We start from the raw sequence: 27,787 nt of genomic DNA, 5'->3' as shown, positions 1-27,787 counted from the left end.
TTATAGGTCTCGTTCCACTTCCACTTTTAATATTGCACACCAATTAGCTAAGAATTTAGAGTTTTTATCACAAACAGTCCCTGAAGTTTAGATCGTTTGACACTTTGGTTTATAACATTTTAAAACTATCATATTGGTACCTCAAAGTTAATCTCCGACATACTTTTAGTACCCTCCGTTAATAACACCGTTAACTCCTAATTTTTTCCAAATGCATTTTCATCTTTCTCTCTGTCAGGTTAGTTAATTAATAGTGACCCTAATTATTTCTCATTTTGGATATACTAGTACCATTTATGCTTTATAATTTTCTTATTTTAGTTAGTGATTTGTGATTAATTATCTCGATCTTTCTCTTTCGTGGTGACTAATTTTATAGATAAAACCCCTATTGCTATTTGAATATGATGATGACGAAGGTGGCATATTATAGGTATCGATGAAACTATTCCTTTCTGAGAGCAAAATATGAATAAAAGCATTGACAAATTTACATGCTAAGTGTTGTATATGATCATTTTACGTCTTTATTGTATTTTCTATCTTTGTGAACAAGCACAAAAATAATGACCAACATTTCCAAGACACATCAGCATCAACTTGATTAATACGCCTTCTTTTCTTTGTTTTTTGTTCAAGTAATCATACTAGAAGAGTAGAAGTTGACTAAGTACAGTTAACCCCCTTTGCAAGAAAATTCTGGGTCGATTTTCAACTTAAACAAACCCAAACCATACGAAACACTAGTAATACCATTCACCATTGTGAACTGTTAAAGAAAGTACTGCTATTTGATTGCAGCATATTAAAAATTAACCTTCACATCACGTTTCTTCTTCAAATTATTTCTCAAGCATTATTCGTCCGACTGAGCAGCGAACAGCATTTAATAAATTAATAGATTTCTCGTAGAACTGGTTCATTTGAACGTTGAACCAACGGCAAATGACCACTAAGATGCTTCTAATCTGAAACTACTTACTGGGAATTTGCTTAATAGAGAGTTAAAGACAACAAAATCTACCATCTTTGCCCTAATATGGGCCTTTATACTTTAAAAAATGGAGGATTATCAGCTAGCACTTAACTGTTAGAACTGGAAATCTTAAGCATTGTCCTTGAACCATTAGGATCAAGAGAGTCGTGTGTCTTCCTCCCCGTCTTCCGAAGTTGACAGACCATTTACTTCTTGCTTGTCATCCCAGTCACCATCTTGTAATGGAGGTGTCTCAGACCTCTTTTCTGAGGCAGACCACTGCCACTTCTTGAGCTCTGAAATATTTTGTGAAAGCAAACTATTAAGATCTGTGGCACATAAAGGCCTGAGGAATGTTAGACAAGACAAGAGAGGAAACCAACTTTTGTTGTTAATGGAGTGACGAGTCACCGCCAAGAATTCATCCCACTTGAACTTCATCAGTTCCTGCTTCTCCTCTTCAGGAAGCTCAAAATTTGGCTCCCTCCCACACATGAAAGCAGCCCTGGATACAAATAATAAGAATAGTTATATGTGCTAGAACACAATGCTTATCATCCCTTTTACATTCAGATTATCATATTGACTTTTGCATTGTGGGGGAGTGGCATAAGCCACTATATATCATATGACACAGAGGGCGCAAAAACAGGGCCAAAATAACAGAAAACAGTATGACATGGAGAACCTTAGGAGCCTAGGAAAGATGCAAAGGAAAATAAACACATGAAGCGTTTAAACGTCTAGCAGAAACTTGACTGCAAATGAACATAAACTGGAGAAGCAAGAATAAAGATACTATTGTTGAACTTCAAGCTGCTACAAATTCAACGAGCATAAGTGTAGAAAGATCTGAGTTCATATTGTTTGTAACAACATGATGCCCAATCTCTACTACTATAATCTCTAATAAAGAGAATGCACTAGATAAACAAAAGAGAGAAGAGACAATTGTGTAGCCAACTTTGTGGTTGTCCAAATTATTTCAACTGGTAGAAGTTCTATTTGAATAAAATATATCACTCTATCAGTGGGTTACGCACGACTGATTGAGCTTGCATATTAGTTAAAAATACAAAAAATAAAAAATAAAAGTTGTTTGTATTGTTGAAGATGCAATTCATACCTATCGTACAAATGAGCAGCCTCTTCTTGTGAACCAACAGTGCCCAAGTGGATTTGTTTCTTGTCAACCTTAATTGCTGCCTGCCATTTCATATTTTTGAAATAGACACCTCTCATTAGACATGGTTCTTGGTTATGAATATGCTTCCTGCGATGTCGCTTTCTGCGTTTAATTGGTGGCCCTGTAAATAGCATATTGTGCATTAGAATTCGCTGTAACAGTGGCTTAAATCCCAAAACCAATTCAACACCTGAAAAATATTTATAAGCATTGAATATTATTTGAAATATTTCCATTTCTACACATTTACAAGATCCTTTCTGTCGATATTCTAAGATAGATATAAAGAATCAAACAAGGGGCATAGTCCATCCCTTTCTCATAAGATAACAAAAGGTAAAAAACTAACAGCAAAATGGAAAACTCATCTCCTCCAATGAGTTAAAAGGAATATAACACACACACACACAGATATGTACATAAATATTAACACACAAACACAATGTTCATCAGAGCTTAAAGCCAGAGGATATATGAGTGTCATAAGACTGAGTTTGCACATCAGTGCATGATATGAAGCATTCTAATCAATTCAATATGAGAATGAAAGTTTAACTAAGCGTGAAATATCAACTGCCCCAATCCAAGAAGATGGCATTGATAACTCAAAACACATACCAATTGTAATTTGGTTAAAACAACAAACCTGGAACATATTTTTGAGGTTGCTCTTTCGCCAAGCTAGAACCATATGCTGTTGATGATAGAGGTCCTATTTTTCCACCATTACTCTAGTAAGAAATGAAACATCAGATAAACTGAACATGCAGGAGAGCATCAACTTCGTTTTTCCAAATAAGATTTTTGATTTCCTACTTCCTGTTCTTGTCTTTCCCCTTTAAGGTACATTGAATTATTTATACCACAGCTTATTGCCAGAATTGATGCTGTTTAAACTTCCATATCAAGAAACTAAGAACAAATAGCATTTTTTGTCACAAAACAAGGTTTGGAGGCACCAACATCTCAAATTCGTAGGCCAAGTCACCTGCTTTGTGGTTTTGGCTTACTAGAACTATATTGTAATATAAAGTGACAGTGAATCCAGTCTTACCCCATCTAGCAGATTTCTATCTTTTGAAGGCCTGGGATGCACGCTATCAGGTTTTGCGTTGTCACAAAACATAGGAAGTGGAGTTAGAAAAGCACTTATCCCTGCAAAGACCAAAAATTTGGTAAATACCATCATTCCAGCACAAACAGGAACCTATTAACTAGATTCCTAGTCATGAAAGCTGTAACTTTATCTCAAACCTCTGACAAGGTATAATAACAGAACTTAAAACTCAAACTGATTAAGCTTAAACAGTATTAGAACAATAGTGTATTAAACAGAAGTAATAATCGTATCTTGTATAACAGATTCTAACTAAATTTTTACCAGAGCATAGTCCCAAGAGCCTGCGCCTTCTTAAGCTCACCATTGTTGATGGTTGCAGCTTAACACTTAAACTGCAATGAAAAAGCAGTATACATTTATTATAATAGCGGAGACAATTTCTGAAGATTTTCGTACACTATTCAAGTCCCTACGTATAGATATCAAAAGGAAAATTAAAATGGAATGCTACTAATTATAATAACAGCATTAATTTTAGTGCACGCTGTTCTTACCATACATCAACTAGAACCAAAAGCAATATCAAGGAAAATTAAAGGTGGTTCTAACAAAACTACCATAACACAATTCATAATAAGCAGGATATAAGATCACCGCGTATTCACATGATCCAGAACTGTAGTCTCTGATTTCAATTGCTACCACCAAATATTAATGTCAATAAAAGCTATAATAAGCAGCTGTTAACTATAAATTCTTAAGGTAGTGAGCAGGTTCCCAATACATGTAGGCTATGAAGCTAAGTAACACAGAATTCACGTAGCAGGAAGACATAAGAAGAAAAGAAAAATTAAGAACAACTTCCCTACTCAAGAACCTTGTGATAAAAGCGAGTATAGAAACAATGCCATTGATGCTCATACAACCAAAACAATCCCAACATAAGGTATACAACTCCAAGTAAAATTCTTCCATGCCGTGAGATCAATATCTATCAGCAATCAAGTTATCTCTAGGTTGTTAATCATTCTATTTGAAGCAAGCAGGTTCAACCTCTGCTCATCCTTAACTTCATTCAGCAAAGCAAATCATACATCATGTTAAATGCGATCAGAATCCAAAGAATCTTGATAAAGATCACCACACACTGATAAAAAAAGCCTAATCTCTGACCTGAGAAAGTTAAGTCAACCCAACCAACCTACCACCTTTCATGGAATGGCCATCAGTAAAACCAAAAACCCACACAAGAAATTCAAAAACAAACTCCAAATATACTCTCACACAACGCAGAAACACAGAAAATCAAGACCAACCCACAAAGCCAAAGAACGAAGAAAAGCAATTCCAGTCCTGGAAGCTCGTCAACGCAAAATGCCCATGACCACAAACCGAGTAGACAAGTCAACAGTGGACCACCCATCAAGCAAATACACAAAACACGCCAATGGGGATGAGAAAGTCAGTTCCTTTTTACCTGAGGAGGCAGACAAGGTGGCGGTGATGGTGGAATTTGCAGAGTCACAGAGGACTTGGTAAAATTCCACAAAGGCAAAGAGAGAAAGAAAGATTGGGATTTTAATGAATGGAAGGTGGTGGTGAAAAAACAAAACCAAAAACAAAACTGTGTATAGTTTTGTTGTGTCTCATGCATCTACCACCTTTTGTTTTTGTTATTTTTATTTTTTTCTTTTTCTTTTTCTTTTTCTTTTTCTCTCCCCAAAACTTTTGGGCGTATAAATGGTGGTGGACTGGTGGTGGTATTTTAGGTGGGAGACTGGGGAGAGACAAAGTCTCTTGGTCTTCGATAGAGAAGGGTCGAAGAGAACGTATGCTTCTGCATACTTTAGTTCAATTCGTGTTCCGATTTTGCCCCTTGGATTGGACCTTTGCGAACCTTAGCAAATAGTACCATTGCATCGAGGAGACGAGGATTCCATTGGTTGACCAAATTGGCCCTGGATTTGTGTTTTGGCCTCATTAACGTTCTTGTTAAGGGGTTGGTGTTTGTTCATATCATTCTTGTTGTTTCCGCTCCTGGATATAATAGTCATGGATAGCTAGCCAATTGGGGGTTTCTTCTAAAAGAAGAAAAATTAATTTTGGTATAATTGTTGAAACCCATGTAGTAGATTTGGGATAATTGCTCAAGGTGAAACCTTATAGTTAATGGTTGCTTCCAAAGGCTAAAGTCCATAACACGTGCTAAGCAGGTCTTTCTAGTTTCTATTAACTATATAAAAAATTGTTTGTTTATGAGTAGAACTCAAAACCTTCTATACTTATAAAAAAATAGCTTACATCACTATATATATATTTTTTAATAGGGTTGATTTTATTAATAATCAAGCCATGAAACACAGGCCAGAGTTTAACAGGACTTATATAAAAAAAACTCCGGGATAAACCGAATACCCCTATCTAAGCCACAGGGAACTCATTGGATTCTAAATGGACGCTCGCTGAACAACAAGCTTAATCTACGCAAGACTAATCTCGCTCTCTAAGGAAAAAATATTCATCTAGTCTAATCTACCAAGCACGCAATTGTGGTACAAATATCAACTAGAAACGTCTTAGAAAAACTTATAGAAATTACCCCTACTGCAACAGGCTCGCGTCCAGAATGTCTTGTTTTGTTGAAAACCCTAGATATGTACCTTCTCCGTCCCCTGGGGGTCGGAGCTAGTACCTGCATCAGGCTCTTCAGCATCCAACAACCTCGGCATCAGGTTGGTCCTCTTGTTTTCTTTATTCCGACGACCCTTAGGCCGACCCTGGGGGTCGGAGCTAGTACCTGCATCAGGCTCTTCAGCATCCAACAACCTCGGCATCAGGTTGGTCCTCTTGTTTTCTTTATTCCGACGACCCTTAGGCCGACCCTTCTTCTTTGGAGTCTTCCCAACAGTCACCGAGACCTCCACAAGTTCACCAAGATGAAACTCATGGGGTATCTCCGCCAAGGTTGGTTTTTGCCGCTTCTCCATATGCCACTCACCATGGCACCATTTGTGCATCCCCAAAATTTTAGGGTAAACAACATCAGTCCCTGGCCCATTTGCAACTGGCCCATGTGCAGCTGGCCCGCCCACACTCATCAGGCCGACACACTCACCACCCAGGCCCAAAGTCATCCCAACCTCCCCTTCAGACCCGCTGCTACCCTGCCCAACAGGAAACCCTAACTTCAAATCTAGGTTTCCCGCCGAAAATCCCAGGGCATCCTCAAGCTCCACAGCAAATCCCGACGTCACCGACCCAGTCGCCATAGTGTCCTCCATCCAGACCTCCGGACCCAGCCCAACCTCCAGCAGCCCCTCGGATAAGGCCGGGCGACTCAATTCCGACCACATCAACAGCCACCAACGCTGGAGGAATGCAACTCGATCCATCTCCTGACACCATCACCGCCGACAAGGCGTTGTCACAACAACCCAGCCCGTGGTCAAAGAAGCCGCAGCCCCGACAAATGCCATGGCATTTCTCATATCTCAACTCCAAGTCCACTGCCATCTCTGCCGAAAACGAGTACGTACGTCGTGCACAACCTGAAGCCTTTGCACGGGATCCTTCCTCTGCAACGCACCTTGGTCGTACCTGACAAAACGCCCCAAGGAGTTCCCAAGTACCGTTAGGGCACGGGCATTGCGCATAGCCATGCGCAGACCTTTCACCGCCACCCAAACCTCCATTGAATTCAGCGGAACCTCTGTCAGATCCCGGAGGCCTTCATAGTCCGCCAAGAGAAGCATGGAATTGTTAAAAAACCAAGGGCCGCTGTTGAGGACGTGATCCTTCGTCTCCTGCTCCTTAAATTGAAAGACAAAGATCCCTCCTTCCTCCTCACGGATCAAAACCCGCTCTTTCAAACCCCAGATGTCGGAAATAGCCGCCAAAAACGACGGAAGTAACTCCCCTTTTTGGGAGAGCAACCGGCCACATACATAGAAAAAAGGATCTTGGATTGCATCCTTGCCCCCAACTAGGTGCACAATAGCCTCCTCCGCCGCCATCACAATTCGAAACTCGATCAATTTCCCCGCTAGAGAGAAACCCTAGCAGAGAGAAAAAGTCGACATAGCAATAGCTTACATCACTATATAGTAAATAGACATGTGATATAAATAGGGTATTAATTTTGGCAACAAAAAATTAATGTTTACATATATAAGAGATTACATTACCGAAATCCAACCAACAACAAATTAACAATCACAAACTTTAGCAATGAGACGTATAACAACTAAACAAGAGCATGAAAATTAGTCCATAATCTTTAAGACTTGCAACATTGTGTCAATCAAAATAGGATTTGCAACTTCACATCAAGATCTGATTAAGTGATTTTCTTTGTTTTTTTTAAATGAGAGAAATTTTATTCTAAATCATCAGAGATCATACATCGGAAGGGATTGTAACAAAAACCAAAACTCTAAAAGAATCGGGACCATGAGCTTATATTACTCTATCTATGATAATCATTTCTTTCCACATGATACATAATGAGTCACAATAAATCCTCACAACATCAAGACGAACTGCACCCTCTTTTACATCGTATTCCAAAAGCACCGGCTCATATGTGCAGGGTGGCTGACTACTGCATTGGCAACAAATACACATCGATGATAAAAGCAGTTGGTCCCTAGGAAGCACATAACTATGACAACAATAAGATCATGAATAAAACTGGGACTAAGATCTCAATTCCCACCAGGAAACCATCTAAAACCACCTATGCTTCCATGACACGCATATCCCCTTCAAGAATTTGACACCAGCCTCTTAACAAGTCTGATAAAGACAGGTAACACCAACTTAGAAGGACGGAGAGCACAGAGAGAAAATAGATGAAAATATAATGAGGTACAGAGGCGTTGCAAAAAAATTAAATTGGGTGTCCCGTTCGACAAAGAAAATAAATGCCGCTAGATAGAAAAGAAAGAGAGAAGTTGACGCTAGATTTTTTTTTTCCGCTTCAGCAACTGTTGCAATCAGGAAAAATCTTTTATAATATTAATAGATAACCAATGTGACATATAAACATAGTACATTTCTAAGTTTAGTTACTAAATTTCAGAAGTCTTATGTCAAAATTTTGAACAAGTGAAAACCAGTCCATATATATGAATAAAGACTATTAACTCTTTTTTTTTCATTAATTCTCCTGATTACTACATTTCGGCCTTGAATCACCAAGAATTTTTCAGTAAATAATGAAGAACATAACTAACCACAATTATGTGTAGTAAAAATAACAAAGAAAAAAAGTTATAAATTTGCCCAACTCGTGAAGAAATATGTAAGTCAATAATTGAGTAGACATAATACCATGATTGGCCATTTGGGTGACACCTGACAGTGAAAGGACAATAAGGGCAATCATGTCAACCCCGTAGAAACCCAGTGCCGACTGTGCCGTGTTCACGAGAGCAGGTAATAATTAAGAACGGAAAGGGGCAAATCGGTCACTTACAGAAAAAGAGAAGACAAAGGGTTAGAGGGGGAAGGGGAAATTATTAATACTGTGTTTGTGTGTGATACTGTGATTGGGGGTTGGTTGGTAGGGCGAGGGAAATGAAAAGGAGCCACCGACGAAACGGTGATTGGATGGACGGCCCCGTCTAATAAGAACAAACAAGATAATGTCCCGCCAACCAAACACGGCTCAAAATGATGAGAACATTGGCCCCCCATCCTAAAACCTACATTTCTTGATGATTTTCTACCTAATTATCACATTAATAAGTATTAATCTCCCTAATTATACAAGTCATTAGTTGATTTAATCTAATGTCAACCCACATTGATGAGTTGATAACAACTGTTTCCGAATCCGATTTCAGTGCAAGAAAATAGTATAGGATCTGTTTGGGATTGCTTCAAGAAGAAAACATATATTGATCCGATTTGTTAGACAACTGTAAGGAAATAAAGGAAAACGTTTAGATAAGCTATCTAGGAGCCTAGGAAGAAGACGAACATGAAGTGAACGAGAACATACAACCTTTTGAACACCAATTATCACTTAAGATTTAAGAAGTACTTTAATTTTTTTTATTTTTTGAATTTTTCATGAGTCCTAGAGATACATGGGTATGTCTAGCTTGTACTTGAAACTGTACAATGAAATTCCGATTTCGTCCAATTTCCATATGCAATGTTTAAAGCAACTCTTCATAAACCATTCGTTCTCAATAGAAGCATCAAAAGTTTTATGTCCGCCGCTCCACTGCGTATTGTAGAAAAAAAGATTTGTTTTGAACATGATAATGCGAAAATGCCACTGGAACTCATTGCTCACCAGAATCTATTGCACCCCTAAATCGTCTTCCTTGGATTGACATCGAGCTTGAAGAATGAAGAGTCTCATTTTGAAAATCATTGAGGATATGCACATGGATCTTTTCGAACATTGAATTAGTGACCTGTGGTTGTCTCAAGCTGATAAGCAAGACGAGTAAAAGCACACAAGTATTTTGTGGGCATAATCTCATCCACTTCATTATTTCAATTCTCTACTGCAAATCTAGTTGAATTAGTTTTCCTAATTATTCAGCTTTATATAGCCATGAATCAAGCCTCTAGCAAGAAGGTTATACATAATTAAACACTCACAATAATTCCAACATTGTAAATGTTATAAATTCGATTCTCACTGACATATATATGGGTAAAGTGGGCTGAGGTTTTTTTCTTTTGAAAAAAAAAAGCACTCACAATAATTAAGTGAATCAAGACAACAAACAAACAACACAGGATGGAAGTTTACAACATTTGAAAGACTACAAAAGAAAGTTGATTTAAACCGATGCAAATCTTACAACAATGCCAAGCATTGTAGGATTTGTAGCAAGAATACGTATGTACATGAGATCTGTAGCTCTTGTATGACTAATGAGAGATTGGGTAAGACTGTAAGAGCAAGTCCACTCGTTGAGTTTGACCGGTCAAGACTATTCACTGCTTTTTTGCCTTGTATTTCCACTATTGGGGTTGGCAGGTCAGATACTATTCACAAAATGTCAAGAATGGTCACTTTTGTAGTCAAGATTTTGTGAACAGTATCTGACTTGCCAACCCCAATAGTGGAAATATAAGGCAAAAAAGCAGTGAAAAGTCTTGACTGGTCAAGCTCAACGGATGAACTTGCTCTAAGAGAGTGTTGCTTATGTTCACAGTTCACTTATCTTCCACCTCATGTGTAGTAAATTTCGAGAGCAGTTTGTATATATCGACATAATCTTACCTTTATGTTAACAATCGGATACACATGCATGTTTAAAATAGTTTTTTTTTTTTATTGGATTTACGATAGTTAACTACTGAATAATAAATAACAATAGCTAAAATTAGTTACCCTTTGTAGTTGGCAACCTCTCTCTCAAACACTGTCATTAGTATCGAGAGATGCAGTTTCAATATCTTGCTAATTAGAGGCTATATACTAGGAAAACCACACAAGTATGATAAATTTTGATAAGCAATTCACAAATTAAAAAAAAGAACCCTCATTACATTCTCTAAAACCAATCTATTGAACAGGGGCGTAGGGACACTAGGGCGAGAAGGGTCAATTGACCCTTCTCACTAAGCTGTCATTAGTTGAAACATTTGATACCTATATACATACTTATATTTAATATATTAGTTTGACCCTTACATGAGAAAATGAAAAGAAATAGTAAAGCTTTTGAACTTTTGTCCCATTCACCCATAACTCCACAGTTTGGACATACTCCACCATCTTTTAATTTTTTTAATTATATTTTATGCATATGCCCTTCATTGATCAATTAATCAATGACAGTTTCGTTACATATATATTTAGGTTTATACACTTATTTTCTTCTCTCTTGCTCATTCTCTATTCTGTCTTCTCTCCTCTCCTCTTTCCACTTCTTCTCCTATGAAACGCAAGTCGAAGTCTGCTACTCTTTCTTTGATTTTTAGTAGATTTATGAATCAAGGCAACATTAATCAATAAGGTAACTCATCAAATCTTAATTATAATTGTTTTATAAAAAAAAATTGTTATTTTTGAGTATTTTATGACTTATGATTTTTTTTTTTCTATCAAAAGAATGACATATAGACGAATATATATAATTTTTTTTTAACAATCAATATATACAATTTTATGTTATCTGATGAAGTTCATTTTTGTATAATCATTGTTATTTAATTCTGACCCTCCTAGCTAACATTTCTGACTACGTCACTGCCATTGAACACTCAAACACGCCACAAAACCTCTATTCTATTTGAAAATAACACACGTTCAGTAGTAAACATGCAATTAACCCTACTTGATTAGGAATTTTAAGAACAACAGTTTCAAGCCTCCACGAATCTATTTCAGCTTATCAAACAAGAGAAGCATCCATCAATATCGCACTCGAGCTCAATTGTGTGAGCCCACAGTTCAATAGAGAAAACAAAATTACACTTAGATAGTTCAACTAACTCTAACTTCATAACCAAAATATGAAAAAAGAGAGAGTAAATGATACAAATTTTGGCCATAACATGCATGTTAGAGCTTAAGTAGTAGAATGTACATTTACTCTAGTTTTTAGGCCAATTTAAAGTTCTATTATTTTTATTTTGCACTCATTAGAGGGAATATAAATCCTATGCTCTTAACCAAATTTTCAACCCCCCTCCCATTAGTTGAGCTAATTTTCAAGGGTTAAGTTCTTCCTTTTTTTTTTTTTTGGAGACGTGTAGTTTTATTTTCCAAAGTAAATACACGCCGGTTAACAACGTCGACCCGAACCGGCCCATAAGCCCAATAGTGACCTGATGCCACTATAAAAGCGATGACACCGCCTCTTGGCATGAGAACGCAAAAGCAGCTGGACTTTGGAGAGAATTAGGGTTAGGGCTTTTCTTGAATCTTGAGAGCAATCGGAACGATGATCTACGACGTCAACTCCCCTCTTTTCAGGTCCTTCCTCAGCCAGAAGGGTGGCTCCTCCGATAAGAGGTTTGTACCTCTCTTCTACTTCTATCTCTTTCACGCACACACAGAGACATCTATAGTCTAATTAAACATTTGATTTATTAATTTTAGGGATTCTTTTTGTTGCTATTCGATCCGAAACCGGTGCCTTTTTTTTTTTGAGAAATATGTTTTGAGTAGGGAAATTCCAAAATGACATTTGTGAATTGTTTACTAGTTTTGGATATAACTTACCGGGTCAATTTGTAATTGGGGTGTTATGAATCTCTTGTGGGGAATGGGGATGATTACCATTTCATGTGAAAGTTGAAGTAATTGTATGGGTTTTGGTTAGCTGAGGCCACCCGACTTGTCATTTGGTTCAAATTGCTTGGTTGGTGCAGTTTGATGATTTTACATGTATAGTTTGGCTTTGTATTATAGTCTTGTGGTGAAGCACTTTGAGCTGTTTGGCCTTGTCTAGTTTAGCCTTTATTAGGTTTACACTCTGTGTTAAGGAGCATCAAGCTGTGGTGGGGATTGTACAGCTGTTAAAGTGCATCGTATTAATAATATATGCGCAATGAGTTGGTTTTATAATTTATAATTTGGTTTCTGTATTACCTATGCTTTGTAGTGAAGGTTGTATAGTGGTTAAGGTGCCAGGGTATTTGGCACTGTCTGTTTCAGTACCTGTTTTTGAATCATCGCCTTTGAATACTATTGAATTTTATCATGATGTTAGTTAGTAGGACGATAATTAGCCGAAATGTGTATTTTCTAAAAGAAGAGAGCCCCCCTCTATATATTTTGCGTTTCTTTTGCCTTTTCTTTTGCTCCTTATGTGGGGCTTTCACCTGTTCCTTTGCATCTGGTATTCTGCTCAGTGGATGCGTGTGTAATTTTCCCATTGTTTATTATTGTTCTGGACTGTCTTGTTTTCATGAGACGCTGCTTGACATATGGTTGTATCTTTGTTGGGCATTGCAGGAAGATGGAAGAGCAGAAGCCGAAGGAACACAGGCCCAAGGCCAATGAGAACAAGCCCGTTATGAATGAGTGACAGCAGCCTGGCATAGTAACTGTGGAACGCTTTAGGGGTTTAGGTTTCAGGAGTACTGGTACTTTGTTAAGACAATATTGTTGTTATGTGACTTGGGGTTTACACATCCTTTTAAGCAGCTGACCCTAAAATAGATATCGGAAGAATCAAATCTGTTTGGTAATGTAGATGCCATTGGAATGACCAGGAAATTGTTTTCTTGGCAGTCTTATGCATTTTCATGCAAAACAGGTCAGACATGATGTACTCATGCTTTTGAATATGTATTTGGGATTAATATTATGCTGAGTTTTGGTATCTTGGTCGTGTGTCTTGTTTCCTGGTTCACTATCCCCTGCACATGTCTTGACCAAACGGCTGGTTTAGTAAGGTCACATGATATTGAGTTTCACACTCAAATTATCTTACCTGAACCACTGAATGGTAGTAGTCTTGTAAAGACAAGACTTGCCATTTGCCTTGCTTGCTTCCACTGCATGTGGATGTGGTACTAGTGCTAGCAGAAAGGCCTTTGCTTTGAGATATCCTCATTTAGCCCACTGGAGCTGTATGGGAACATCCTTTCATATTTTGCTGATATTCCTCAAAATTTTATCAGGTACAATCAGAGCATAATATAATAGCTATCTGCACCAGTGGGCAAGCCAATTCTGGATGTTAGAACCATCCAAATCACGACATCATCTATACACAAAGCACGGGAAGCCAACTGATGGGCTTATTTGCCACCTTATGATCTATTGAAATTCACTGGCTAGTAGTGAATAGGTGACTGAGTTGTTCAATGAAATAAAAAATAAAAAATAAAAAATAAAATCAAACTTTTAAACTGGTAATGGTAATTAAGAAATTTTCAGGGATAAGAAAACATGGTTTCCCTCTTAAAGAGGGTTTATTTATTATTTATTTACATAAGAAGACAACATAGTTTCCCAGACGAGGTTTATTTATTTTACTTATTTTTGTTTTCCCCTCTTTTGATTACTCATTAACCAACTCACGGAGCATCCTGAGCCTCCACTTTGACTGCAGCCTGTCCATCTTCTTCAGTCTTCACCCATGAGGGGCTACTCCATGGATAGGACTTTGGAGATGAAACAGTTTCTATAGCAAGAAAAGCATTTCGACATTTGGGGCAGCGAAGCCTGCGATTCTGATAGATCCTGATATACTGATACTGGACTTTGCAGTGAATGCAAACCGTCCAGAAATGTCTAGGATCCCTGGCCCCTGGTTCCCTGGCCACACCAAGACCTTCACTCACCTCAGCAAGCAGCATGTTGGCGTCGTTAAGCTGCTTCAAGGCCTTTTCCAGACGAGTAGCCTTCTCCTGGTGCATGGCCTCCATATCCTTGAACTTACTCTCCAAGACCACAGTCACATGCTTCTGCTGGTTAACCTCATTTGATAGACTCTTAATCTTAGACTCGTACTCCTCCTTCATGTTACAGTACTCGTAGACCTCTAGGCTCAGAATCTCATTTTCAGCCTCCTGTTTCACAAAGAGCTTTTCAAACCTCCTAACTCTTTCCTCCAGCTCTGCAACACGAGCTATGGCTTCATCACGCTGCCTCGAAACATCTCCAGTTTTCCTCAGCCACATGGCTAAGTGGAGGGAGGACTGAGAAGCAGTCAACAGATCAGTTAACCAACAAAGAAATTGAAAAAAAGTTTAAAACAGTGAAATCTTGAGAAACAAGCACTCACAGCAAGGGCATGGTGGGCTAAGTTCTGCCTTATATCATTGTCAGTATACGCCTGCATGATACTGGCATCAACAGTGCCAAGCAGGTCAAGCAAAACCCTCTCAGCAGTAGCCGGGTCCCTCGACATGCTGGTATTCTCAAGGGAATATTTTGTAGCAATAAATTGCTGGAAATAATACATTTTGGAATATTATACACATCTTAGTAGTTGTGTTACACATTAGTAAAGCAAATGTGATGCACCTGACCTGGCTTTTGGAAGATATTTAAGAAGAACATTTTGGTCATACATCTGAAAGTGGCAGGCAAATTAAACTAACCAGAGGAAAGCAAGAGATGATTGATCTATAACCTGTATCTCAAGTCGGTCTTTTCAAATAAGAGTTTTAGATATCATAGTTCTGTTTCTTTTCTAATAATCTGTTTAATATTTCCTAGATCAAACAACTAGGAAATAGCAATTAAGAGCATAGTTCCAGGTTCTGGGTAGCAAAAACATCGAACAGTTTGTCAAGTCATCTGCTTGGTGATTTCAGCTTATTAAGAAGCCATGACATCCAAATCTCCTTTCTTTCTTGTTGAGTTTTGTTTGTTTAATGAATGAAAACTTATCAATTTCGATAGGTTTCCCCTCTCAACTTGCTTAGACGAAAGACAGCAACATCATGCTATTACGACATGAAGCTGTGATATATATAAGCTACATAGAAGTACCTAAACCAGAATGATGCGCTTTACATGACATGGTTGCAAATGCAACAAGAAATATCAAGCAAGAGCTACTATCAGAATCATTTTCCAACTTTATTTATCAAGATTAGAATCAGCAATAGTTACAAAATCTTGCAGTATCATTTTCAGTAGTTAAGATTGCTTGATATATATCCATTTTCGGACAAGACACATGCCAGACAGAGAGTAATCAGCCAGACAATAATGTGCATCCTCTCTTTCTTATGGTGGTGGATCAAGTATAAATAGACAGGACAAGTTATTTGCAGAACGAGTCACAACACATTAATTTTACTCACAACCAAAACATGTGCGCATAATTCATATCAAAATTTTTCTGGGATGTGTCGTAAGTCGTAACCATGGAAAGGGTCTTAAGTATTAATCATGTTGATAGAATACTTCAAACGACAGGGGTACATGTCATGGATGTGAAAAACAACAATGTGCTACTACCTACTGATGCAGAACGGATGGCAGCCCGATTCGAGGAGTAGTTTGATCGCTCAAAAGGAGGAAAACGAAAAGGTACTAGTAGCCACGAATGAGCTCGGTGTCCGATTGGGGTGCGCCATAGCTTTCCGGAAAGGGAATCGTGCCAGGAACAAGACTCATGGCTTTTGCCATGAGTTGTGGGATTTTTCGGGCTTTCGGGATCGTTTAGGGCCTCAAAACTGCATTTTTCTATTTTTTCCGAATTTTGGTTTTCTAGTCTATTTTGGATTGTTTTCGTTTTTACCCATGGGCTTTAGGGTTTCATTGTTAGTCGCCCTTTATTTTCTCTTATTTAAGCAGCCTTAAGCGGCTGCAGAACGCATCTTTCATCTTTTATCAATAAAATAGAGAATTTTCTCTTTTATCTCTGGTGGACTCCAGAACCCTTTGTTTAGGTTTATCACTTGTAAACCTAGTTTATCATTCCGACTGTGTCAGGTGGTATCAAAGCAAGGAGCGCATACAATCAGGTTTTGCAATGGTAGAAAGTAGAAACTTGAACAGCAGTTTTGTTGTCAACCGATCCAGGAAGTGGAGCAAGATTGACGCTGCGTCCTGCAATTTGGAAAATAGCTGTAAATAAAGGCAAAAAAACAAAATCATATTGAATCAGAGTTTTAGTCATGGAGATCTTACTTCAAATAACTGATGTATTAGAATTAGAAAACTTAAAAGTTGTATGAGTAACTTGGCTCTAAATACTAACAGCAGCGGAAGAATAGTACATTCAACAAAAGCAATAAGTCATATTGTGTATAGCTCATTTCAACTAACTGTTACCTGAGCTTGATCTCGAGCGTTTCTGACTTGAACTTACCATGGTTAATTCCATCAAATTCGATGAAGTGAACTCACTCGGTGACATTACTCCTTGAATAAACAAGCAGACTGATTATCAAGATGTAAACTTATATCTTACTTCCAACTGGGAACAATACGACAATTCAACTTTCATTAAACAGTTACTCATTTCATTACAGCTAAAGAAAATGGGGAAATTATCAAAAGACTTTATTCTGCTGATAGCAAGAACAACATTAATGAAAGTTAACTTTAATCTTTTCAAGACAATAACAATAGCGACAATGTCCCTAAGAGAGAAATCTCCACAATTCCACAGACAAATCTAATAACCATGAAAACTTGAAAAGTTAAGTGAAGCCCACCCACTCCTATCTCACTTGGAGGGTCATACTAAAATCAAATGCATACCAAAACACATCAAAGACTCCAAATATGAACTCATCCAAGCTAGAGTACTGATATCAAGAGCAACTCACAAAGACAAAAGCCCCACCAATCAATGAGAGGACTCTGTGCTTTCAACATGATTAACCTAAAAGTACACACGACCAGAAACTCAGAAAACAAGCCCAGAATGAACCATTCAGTAAGAAAAACACAAAACAAGCAATTGGGCTCATCATTTTGTTTGTACCTCAGAGTAATTAGTTGACAAAACCCCTGGAAAATGCAAAGAGCTTGGGGGTTTTTAAGGAAGATGAGTCCCTATAGTGTGAGTAAGTGAAGGAAGATGTAGCAGTGATCAGTGATATGAGGGTGACTACACAATGAACACAAGCTTTTGACGAAGAAAACAGAGGATCGAGGTGGCTCAGCCATTTCTGAATAATTGAGCACTGAAAGATAAACATGGTCGTAACCAGACTAAGCTCATATATGAAACCTCGACGCCGGAGACGAAACTGCTAAACCATGTTGCAGGCAAGCCAAGAACAGATCAGGACTTGGGTTGCTCTTTGGGCATGCAGAGCATGATTAGGAGGAGTCGCCGGTTACGTTTTCGCTCTTTTACGTTTCATGGCCAGAATAAAAAATATAAAAAATTATAACAAAATAAGAAAATAACTGTTCACTGGTTGTAAAAAAACTAACTCACTTGGCCAATTTTTTTTATTTTTTATTTTTTGAGAAAACACTTGGCCAAGCCATTAAGTTGGGCTAGAAAAATAAATACAAATATTATGAGATGTCAATATAACAACCGAATCGGAGATCGGATCTGCAACATGTCGGCCGAACAAAATGATGACGGATATCGAAAGGTAGTGGATAGTCCGACTGGATAGGGTGAGATGGAGGTGGGAAGAAGAAAAATGTAAAGAGAAATAACTCCTGTTTAGGCACAAAATTAGGACAAATTATAGAAACAAAGAACATAAGATCGAGTTCTGAACTTAAAGTTAACACTAACACAAACTTGCCACCGCATTTATCGATGAAACAAAACACCAAAACACATTCACAAAATTTTGACCTATGTTTAATAATGATAAATTGTGGGATCAGTTAATTCCATATGAATGAAATTTGATCTTCAATTTTGGTTAATTTCATGTTATCTTTGACATCTACGCCTTAAATTTATCCCTACATTTATAATTTCATCACCCGGGCCCCTTTAGCTACTCACCAACTATAATTGATTTTGTCACATTGAAAAGCAAAATCAAAATAGGACGAAACATATAAAAGGTCTCATACTTAAGATTGACCTCAAGACCTCACTATTTGAACGAAATTCAGCATCAGAGCTCAAACTCAGAATTGAACAAAAGACGTTGCTTCACACAAAAACTTATATGAGAAACAAATTGACTTCAAGAAAGCTCAAATTTGAAGAAGAAAGATCTTGGTTTGTAGGAAAAAAATTGAGCAATGAAGAAAGAGCAATTTGAATTCAAGAAAACTCTAATTGAAAGAAAAAATAAATAGATACAAGGAGCACCTCAAATCTTCAAAGCACTTGATTTAATCTACAGAGAAAATTCAGAACGCTTTGAATTCCAAAACTTCACTGTCAAATTAGAACTTGAAATAGAGTGAGAGAGAGATCCAAGCGACCACCTCAAAAGAAAAGATAAAGAAAATTGAAGTATAATAAATCAAGATCGCAGTAGGTTAATGCATTTTCAATGTGACTAGCTTTATTTGGAACAACAAATGGGTCATAAGGACAAAGAAATCCCATTGACAGATATGACCTTCTTGGATTTTGTTTTATGATTTTAATTAAAAAAATGTAGATATGATTTAAAGGTGTGAATAAAATTTGCCATGAAAGTTAGTGTAGGTTGCATGGAAATATGATTAAAGACACTAAGGGCAAATATGTCTTTTACTATTCTCCTCGTTTAGTGTGAATGCGTTTACATGAACAAACGGTCTTACTAATGACTAAGTTGAGTGCATGCAAACATTTTATCAAACGCGTATATTTCCTCCCTGTAGAAAAATATGAAAATTAGTCAAAGTTGTAACGTCAGTTAATAATATCAATAAAATGAAAACCAGGGGTTAATATAAACCCATTACCCCTATAACAGGAACTCATAGGGCCGGCCTTGAAGACTTAGAGGCTCAAGGTTTTAGTAAATTCACGGTGCTCTAGATCTTACATTACATTATTCAGGGGTTTCAAGTTTGAACAAATTTTTTTAACTAACCCATATTGAAAAATTATTAAATGAACCTAAAATAAAAATTGCATAGCTAATCAACAGTTTTGTTCACCTACTCTGTTGTACTCAACTCTCATTGAATTCAAGTCCAATGGTGAAGAATAATGAGGTACATAACCTTATTCCAACTATTTTGTTATTTAAAAAGGTATAATTTAGATCCAATGAGCACAATTGAGTAATGAAAGTTTGTTAGCAAGATTATTTTCTTGGCAAAATAGACTTTGAACTTTTTTTTTTTTTTTTTTATCAAATGGGACTTCATTAATAATGAACTGAATACAATGAGTAATGGAACAATGCTCTGTGATAGTACCACTTTGGTAGCTATTACAAAGAACTGACTACACTAGACTTCACACTGGAAATCTATACTGACATACTGATGGAGCCAACTAGGCCCCGACTCCAAAAAAAAAAATAGGTTGACTAACTTTCAAAGTCTCCTTTGCCAATTGATGAGCAACCATGTTGCCTTCTCGATTCACAAAATGGCTACTACAAATAGTTAATGACTTAAATAAAAAACTTAACTTCATCAATGACATGACCTTCAGAACTAAGATCCTCTGAGTTATCTTGCAAGGCATTGATAATTGAGAGGGCATCACCTTCGACTTCAATGTTAGAAAAACCAAAGTGATTAGCAAACCTCAGTCCATGTAGTAAAGCTAAAGCTTCCACGGATCTTGGGAGAAGATTACCCACCTGTGGGACTGCCAAAGCACCTTTCAGTACACCTTGGTAGTCTCTGAACACTACTCCTAGGCCACAAACACCATTCTTGGTGTCACAAGCCCCATTGAAGTTCAATTTGATATGCCCTTGTGATGGAGGCTTCCACTTTACTCGATGTCGTGCAGCAGCTACGTTCAGATCATGGTTCGAGCTCCTAGTTTCACAAACTCATTCTGCCATTCAGCAGCTAAGTGTGCCACTTCTGTTGGCTCCAAAGATTTCTCCCTATACCTATTGAGATTTTTGTTTCTCCAGAGCCACCAATCTATAAAACAAAATGTCTCAAATTCAGTTCCAGTAGCTGTGTAACATACGTGATGCACCAAGTCAAAAAAAGTTGGCTCCTGCCACACTTTATACACTCCATTCAAGATAGTCTTCCTCCATGTTTTCTTGGCTTTTGGACACTCCCATAGCACATGTATCACTGATTCAGTACGCCACCCACATTGCCAACAGCAAGGATCCTCCAAAATCTTCCTTTGCTTGAGATTGGCTGCACAAGGTAAGAACCCTTGCACCGCCCTCCACATAAATACTCTGATTTTGTGTGGACCATTTACACTCACAGATTTTCTCCCATACCTCCTTGCTACCATTAGAACTAGGCCTAGCTTCACAACCACGCTGCCTAGCTTGTAAATCTCTAGCAACCCTATATCCGAACTTCACACTATAGATCCCATTTTTGGTAAAATGCCATACAAGCTTATTCGGCACACTTCTAAGGCCAAAAGGCATACCCAAGATCAACTCCGCTTCATGGGATAGAAATATGGATTTAATCAAAGGTACATTCCATGCTCCGGATTCTGTAAATAGAGATTCAACCTTCTGGTGCACATTAAGATTTACAGGACTCACCACTTTAAAACTAAAGAAAGATATTTGGCTGAATTAGTTTTCAATATATTGATTACCAATCATATATACAAAGTAGTATTCTTGTACAACACGAAGACTCCTTAAGTTCAGGAGAACAAGAAAGGAAAAACATCCTATGCTAGCCATACAATTAAAACATAATGATATTACAATCAAGGTAGAATTCTAGGATATTGAATCTTCTTGATACACAACCAAATTGAGCATACTTTCCAATACTCCCCCTCAAGTTGGAGAGTGTATGTCAATAACTCCCAACTTGCACAATAGAGACTTGAATTTTTCTCTCCCCAAGGCTTTAGTAAAGACATCAGCCAACTGTTGCGATGATGCAACATGCCTAGTTACAACTTGACCCTCCAGTATTTTATCTCTAATAAACTAGCAGTCCATTTCAATGTGCCTAGTTCTCTCATGAAACACCAGATTCGCGGCAATGTGTAACACCGCTTGATTGTCACAATGTAAAATGGCAGGCATAGAAATAGGCAAATGCAAATCCGCTAACAAGTAACGTAACCAAGTGAGTTCACAGCAAGTACCTGCCATAGCCCTATATTCCGCTTCCGCACTTGACAATGACACAGTCTTTTGTCTCTTTGTTCTCCATGAAATTAAAGAATTGCCCAAGAATACACAGTAACCAGTAGTTGAGAGGCGAGTAATGGGACAACCCGCCCAATCTGAATCGTAAAAAGCTCTTAAATTTAATGAATTATTAGAGTGCAGTAATAAACCTTGGCCTGGAGAGGATTTCAAGTATCGTACAACTCTGAGGGCAGCCACCATATGTTGTGGGCGTGGTTCATGCATAAAGCGGCTTAGGACATGTACTGAGTATGTGATGTCTAGCCTAGTGATCATCAGATAAATCAATCGACCCATTAGACGCTGATACACTGCTGGATCTCTTAGCGGCTCACCCTTGTTCGAAAGTTTGCACTCCTCCATAGGAAACTCGACTGGTTTAGCTCCCAAGTAGCCACTGTCCTTTATAATTTCAAGTGCATACTTTCTTTGAGATAAGTAAATTCCCTTCTTTGAACGTGCTATCTCAATGCCCAAAAAAAACTTCAACTCTCCAAGGTCCTTGATACGAAACTGTGCATGGAGAAACTGCTTGAGAGCACGTATAGATTTTGTGCAATTGCCTGTAATCATAATGTCATCTACATATATCAAAAGAGTAATGAAAGAATCACCATCTTTACAAACAAACAACGAATAATCTGCTTTGGATTGTGTAAACCCCGCACGAATAATGGCCGTAGTAAACTTTGAAAACCACTGCCGAGACGCCTGTTTTAATCCGTACAGGGATTTGTTGAGGCGACACACAAGGTTCTCCCCCTGTCACCGAAGACCAGGAGGAGGGGACATATATAATTCTTCAGACAAATAGCCATTAAGGAAAGCATTATTAACATCCAATTGATGTAAAGACCAACCAAAACTAGCAGCAATAGCAAGGAGACAACGAACAGTTACCATCTTTGTGGTTGGAGAAAAAGTGTCATGATAGTCAATGCCGGCAGTTTGGGTGAAACCTTTGGCCACGAGATGAGCTTTGTAGCGCTCAACAGATCCATCAGCATGATACTTAATGCGGTAAACCCATTTGCATCCGATAGGACGCTTCCCAGGGGGTAAAGGGACAAGAGTCCACGTATTGTTGTCAACAAGAGCTTGCAATTCGGAGGTCATGGCCTGCTGCCATTTTGGGTCAGATGCAGCAATTTCATAAGAGGAGGGCTCCACGGCCTGACTGATATTGGCAACATAAGCAAGATGAGCAGGTGAATATCTATGGTAAGATAAAAATTGATGAAGAGGATATCTCGTACCGGAGCTGGAACTTGGTGAGGACGATGATTGGGATTGTGGAGGCAGCTGCAAATAGAAGTAGTCTTGGAGGCGGACGTTGGGTTCCCGGGAGCGTTGGGATCTACGGAGAGGCTGAGCAACGGGATCTAGAATAGGAGCAACCACATCAATGGGTTCGATGGGTTCAATAGGATTTGAGGCTGGAATGACATCCAATCCGGCAGGAGGAGAAGGAGGAAGCTCGTGGGCTGGAGAGAGAGGCACATGGTCGGATTGGGTAGCCGGAGCTGGGTCGGATGGGGTAGCCGGAGCAGGGGAAGAAGACGGAGGTGGAAGAGCAGCTGCGTCGGTTGTGGAAGAAGGAACAGGTGTGGAAAGGTCGGTGTGTGGTAGATGTGGTGTTTGTGAATGAGAATGGGTGAGGGAGAATGGATCGGGTATAACAGTAATGGGTAGAGATTGGGCCGGTGGGCTTGATTCTGAATGTGATGCTTTTTGTGGTGAGTGATGGAAAGTGTCTTCCATAAATATGACATCCCGATTTGTGAAGATTTTCCCAGTTTCAATGTTGTACAATTTGTAGGCTTTCTGCCCCATGGGATAACCGATAAAGATATATTTACGGGCTCGAGGATCAAATTTGGAAGATGGATTAATGGAGGTAGCAAAAGCAATACAACCAAATACCCTCATACGAGAGTAATCAGGAAGTTTTCCGTACAGAAGCTCAAATGGTGTTTTCTTGTTTAACAACAAAGTGGGAAGACGGTTAATATTGTAAACAGCTGTAAGGACGCATTCACCCCAAAAGGAAATAGGGAGATGTGATTGAAAACGAAAGGCACGAGCTGTTTCAAGGATATGTCGATGTTTTCGTTCAACAACACCGTTTTGCTGAGGTGTATAAACACAGGATCGTTGAAAAATGACACCTTGCTCAAGGAAAAAATCTTGTAAAGAAAGAAATTCAGCTCCATTATCGGAGCGAAATTGTTGGACTTTAGTATTAAATTGAGTCGCAACATAATTGAAAAATTGACGGAGTAAAGTTTGCGTTTCACTTTTGTGACGCATCACAAACACCCAAGTGAATCGAGAAAAATCATCAACGATGGTCAAAAAATAATAGGCACCAGAATGAGAGGGAGTCTTATATCGACCCCAAATGTCACAGTGAATAAGGGAAAAAATCTTGGTAGTTGAAATTGAACTAAGTGAAAAAGGTTGACGTGTTTGTTTTGCCAATGGACAAACATCACATTGATGACTAGAATCAAACTGGAAATGAAGATTATTATTTGCTAAATATTGTAAACGCGAAGGAGACGGGTGGCCAAGGCATCGGTGCCATAGGTTGGATGAAATGGTTAAATTGCAAGCAAAGCGGTTGGATGGAGGAATGGAAGCCAACGCCACAAGATAGTATAGGTCACCACGTCGCTTACCCACACCAATCATTGTCCTCGTAACCAAGTCCTGCAAAATACACCAAGAAGGAAAAAATGTCACTGAACAACTCATGTCATCAATTGTCTTGCCAACAGATAAAAGATCAACTTTGAAACTCGGTACACATAGAACATTATTTATGCTAAATGAATATGTGAATTGGATGGCACCACTCATAGTAATACTTGCTTTATCCCTACTAGGTAAACAAACGGGTGGCACAGGAGAATGTGAATCAATAGTGCTTAAAGATTGTGGAGATGAAGTTAGTGATGAGTTGCCCCGCTGTCAATGATCCAGCGATTAGGAGCAACTAAAGACAAACCTTCAGAAAATTCAAAAAGTGATGCCGAGGCTGCATTAGCTTGAGGAGCAGTTGCTTTGGGATTCATTGCAGTAATTACTTGAACATATTGTGCTTCATTGAGGTTCGGCAGGACATCTTGGAGTTCTTGAAGACTAGGAACTTGATTACTTGCATCCACGGAATTGGCAGAAGCATATCTCTTGGTTCGGTTCCCATAATTGCCAGATTTCTTGCCATAATGTCCTTGGAAAGAATTCCATGTTTTATTTGCAGCAGCTTCTAAGCTTTGATCTTCATCTACACTCTTGTGTTTTGGATGCCCAGGAGGGTATCCATTCTTCTTCCAACATGTGGCCTCCCTATGAAATTCTCCCCCACAATATGTGCATGCAAAAGGCTCTTTGTTTTGATTTCCTGGAGTGCTTGTTTTTTGCCTCCAATTGTTGTTGCTACTGCGCACCATCATAGCTGCCATATTCGATGGCACAGCAGAAGAGCCCAACTCACGCTGCTTTTCTTCCTGTTTAACTGAAGTATATGCCTGACGAACAGAAGGTAAGGGATTCATTAACAATATTTGTTCACGCGTACCTGAATATGTCTCATTAAGTCCCATGAGAAATTGCATCAATTTGGTACGATCATTTTGATCGCAAGTACATGCAGCTGAGTTGTATGAAGAAAGCTCATCCCATAATCCCTTCAACTTTGTAGAGTATACAGAAACTGACATCTGACCTTGTTCGATCCTGTATATGTCTCTTTGAATATGAAATATGTGTGGAGCATTCCCAAGTGAGAATTTCTCACGAAGATCCTCCCAAATAGCACGAGGAGTGTTGCAGGAGAGAATGGATTCAACCAAGTCTGGTTCCAACGAGTTGAGAATCCAAGAAAGTACCATATCATTGCATCGTTGCCAAAAGGGCATGCTCATCAGGTTCAGATTCTTCATCTGGTTCTTCAATCTTTCCGGTAATAAAACCAGTTTTGTTCTTGGCACTGAGGGAAATCCTCATAACACGGCACCAAGAATAATAATTATCGCCATTTAAGGGCTTCGAAACAAGCAAAAGACCAGGATGGTCTGAATGGTGTAGGAACAAGGGATTTGATGAATCAAAGGATGATGATCCATTAGAATTTTGAACAACATCTCCTCCTGGCATGATGGAAAGAGGAAGAACGCAGCTGTTGCGTTGAAAAGGAAGGAAAAAAAAAAGAAAAGAAGAGCTAGGACGTATCCTGCTCTGATACCATAAATAAAGATATTTGGCTGAATTAGTTTTCAATCTATTGATTACCAATCATATATACAAAGTAGTATTCTTGTACAACACGAAGACTCCTTAAGTTCAGGAGAACAAGAAAGGAAAAACATCCTATGCTAGCCATACAATTAAAACATAATGATATTACAATCAAGGTAGAATTCTAGTATATCGAATCTTCTTGATACACAACCAAATTGAGCATACTTTCCAATAAAAACTTACCGGACAAGGTAACCAACGATCTGTCAAGACACTCACCCTTCTTCCATCACCAATCCTCCATCTTGTTCCCATGTCAATCACCTGTTTGCCCCACATCAGCCCTCTCCAAATTGCAGAAGGGGTGCACCCTAGGCTTGCACTTAGAAAGCACGTATCAGGGAAATACTTGGCCTGAAGTAATGCACTTACAAGTGAGTGTTTGCCCCAGAAGATTCTCCGCACTGTTTTTGCCAACATAGCTTGGCTGAAAGCTCTTAAATCCCGAAATCCAAGACCTCCCTCTTCTTTTCTCTTACATAGTTTATCCCAATTACACCAATGAATGCCTCTTATGTTACCACCCTTGCCCCACCAAAATCTGCTTACTTTAGACTGGAACTTTTTACACACCCCAACAGGTAGTTGGAAAACACTCATAGAATAAGTGGGAATCGCTTGGGCTACCGCTTTGATAAGCACCAGCTTTCCCGCTTTTAAGAGGAACTTTCCTTGCCACCCTTGTAAATGCACATCCAATCTCTCATTTAACTTCTTGAAGACATCCTTCTTATTGCTCCCAATTGTTGTCGGTAATCCAAGGTATTTTTCATGGAAATCCACTACCGGTACATCCAAAATAGCCCTAACATCATTCTTTACCTGTTCAGGGATATTCGGACCAAAAGACAAGGCTGATTTCTGAAAATTTATTCGTTGTCCAAACGCGCACTCATACAGAAGGAGGCATTGCTTTATCGAGACACATTCCTGTACAGTGGCATTAACAAATAAAAGGCTATCATCCGCGAACAATAAATGTGAAATTGAAGGTGCGGTGGGAGCAACACGAACTCCATGAACCATCTCCGTAGAGTCAGCGTGGTGGAGTAGCCCGGTCAATCCCTTTGTAACAAACAGAAATAGATACGGAGACAATGGGTCTCCTTGCCTTATACCCCTAGTTGGCCTGAAATGTCCAACTGGTCTCCCTTTCCAAAAAACCGAAAAGGATACAGAAGTGACACACCTCATAAGTAAAGCTACCCAATCCTCCACGAATCCTAATTTCAGCATGACTTTTTCTAGAAACCCCCCCCACTCCACCCTATCGTACGCTTTGCTGATGTCTAACTTGAGCACCATCTTCGGTTGGGCCGTGTTCTTTTGTACTCTAATAGTATGAACCGTTTCAAAAGCTGCAGTCACATTATCCTGGATGTTCCTACCAAGTACCAAAGCACTTTGAGTACACGAAATAATCTCAGGTAAGTATGTCTTGAGCCGGTTTGCCACTGTTTTCGAAATCAGCTTGTAAACTATAAAGCATAAGCTAATTGGTCTAAATTCTGTCACATTCTTGGGACTTAAACACTTCGGAATCAGGGATATGAGAGTATGATTAAAATCGTCAATGTTTCTCCCTTCATTTAACACCCCAAGAGACAAAAATCACACACCGAATCCC

The 27,787-nt window shown here is 38.6% G+C and overlaps 3 protein-coding genes across 5 annotated transcripts; 1 reads left to right on the top strand and 2 right to left on the bottom strand.

The window, feature by feature from the left end:
* Positions 1–805: 805 nt before the first annotated feature.
* Positions 806–4,943, bottom strand: LOC112170436 (ethylene-responsive transcription factor-like protein At4g13040). 3 transcript variants are annotated; one of them, XM_024307731.2, is made up of 7 exons: positions 4,700–4,943; positions 3,544–3,614; positions 3,217–3,317; positions 2,809–2,893; positions 2,103–2,283; positions 1,360–1,481; positions 806–1,272 (listed from the first exon to the last, which is right to left on the bottom strand). In XM_024307731.2, exons 2-7 carry the CDS (start codon positions 3,584–3,586, stop codon positions 1,133–1,135), a joined length of 672 nt encoding a protein of 223 aa, XP_024163499.1. In that variant the 5' UTR covers positions 3,587–3,614; positions 4,700–4,943; the 3' UTR covers positions 806–1,132. The 3 variants fall into 3 exon arrangements, with proteins under 3 accessions (XP_024163499.1, XP_024163498.1, XP_024163500.1); XM_024307730.2 differs by lacking the exon at positions 4,700–4,943 and adding an exon at positions 4,539–4,660; XM_024307732.2 differs by lacking the exon at positions 4,700–4,943 and adding an exon at positions 4,396–4,529.
* A 7,107-nt stretch (positions 4,944–12,050) lies between these two features.
* On the top strand, positions 12,051–13,526 carry LOC112170439 (wound-induced basic protein). The gene is made up of 2 exons (XM_024307734.2): positions 12,051–12,211; positions 13,157–13,526. Exons 1-2 carry the CDS (start codon positions 12,141–12,143, stop codon positions 13,227–13,229), a joined length of 144 nt encoding a protein of 47 aa, XP_024163502.1. The 5' UTR covers positions 12,051–12,140; the 3' UTR covers positions 13,230–13,526.
* A 10,897-nt stretch (positions 13,527–24,423) lies between these two features.
* On the bottom strand, positions 24,424–26,053 carry LOC121049758. The gene is made up of 2 exons (XM_040507835.1): positions 24,866–26,053; positions 24,424–24,567 (listed from the first exon to the last, which is right to left on the bottom strand). Exons 1-2 carry the CDS (start codon positions 25,800–25,802, stop codon positions 24,533–24,535), a joined length of 972 nt encoding a protein of 323 aa, XP_040363769.1. The 5' UTR covers positions 25,803–26,053; the 3' UTR covers positions 24,424–24,532.
* Between the last annotated feature and the right edge of the window lie 1,734 nt (positions 26,054–27,787).

This window comes from Rosa chinensis, chromosome 6 (genome assembly GCF_002994745.2).
Source record: "Rosa chinensis cultivar Old Blush chromosome 6, RchiOBHm-V2, whole genome shotgun sequence".
Classification (NCBI taxonomy): domain Eukaryota; kingdom Viridiplantae; phylum Streptophyta; class Magnoliopsida; order Rosales; family Rosaceae; genus Rosa; species Rosa chinensis.
The sequence above is the reverse complement of the archived record's forward strand: the minus strand, read 5'-3'. Positions and strand labels throughout refer to the sequence as shown.

Coding starts and splice junctions, on each gene's coding strand:
- LOC112170436 (XM_024307730.2), bottom strand. CDS start 4,645: ATGGGTGGTCCACTGTTGACTTGTCTACTCGGTTTGTGGTCATGGGCA. Junction 2,894..3,216: donor ATAGAAATCTGCTAGATGGG/GTAAGACTGGAT, acceptor ATTTCTTACTAG/AGTAATGGTGGAAAAATAGG. Junction 1,273..1,359: donor TCACTCCATTAACAACAAAA/GTTGGTTTCCTC, acceptor AAAATATTTCAG/AGCTCAAGAAGTGGCAGTGG.
- LOC112170439 (XM_024307734.2), top strand. CDS start 12,141: ATGATCTACGACGTCAACTCCCCTCTTTTCAGGTCCTTCCTCAGCCAG. Junction 12,212..13,156: donor GGTGGCTCCTCCGATAAGAG/GTTTGTACCTCT, acceptor TGGGCATTGCAG/GAAGATGGAAGAGCAGAAGC.
- LOC121049758 (XM_040507835.1), bottom strand. CDS start 25,802: ATGAAGAATCTGAACCTGATGAGCATGCCCTTTTGGCAACGATGCAAT. Junction 24,568..24,865: donor ACTTTTTGAATTTTCTGAAG/GTTTGTCTTTAG, acceptor TGTATTTTGCAG/GACTTGGTTACGAGGACAAT.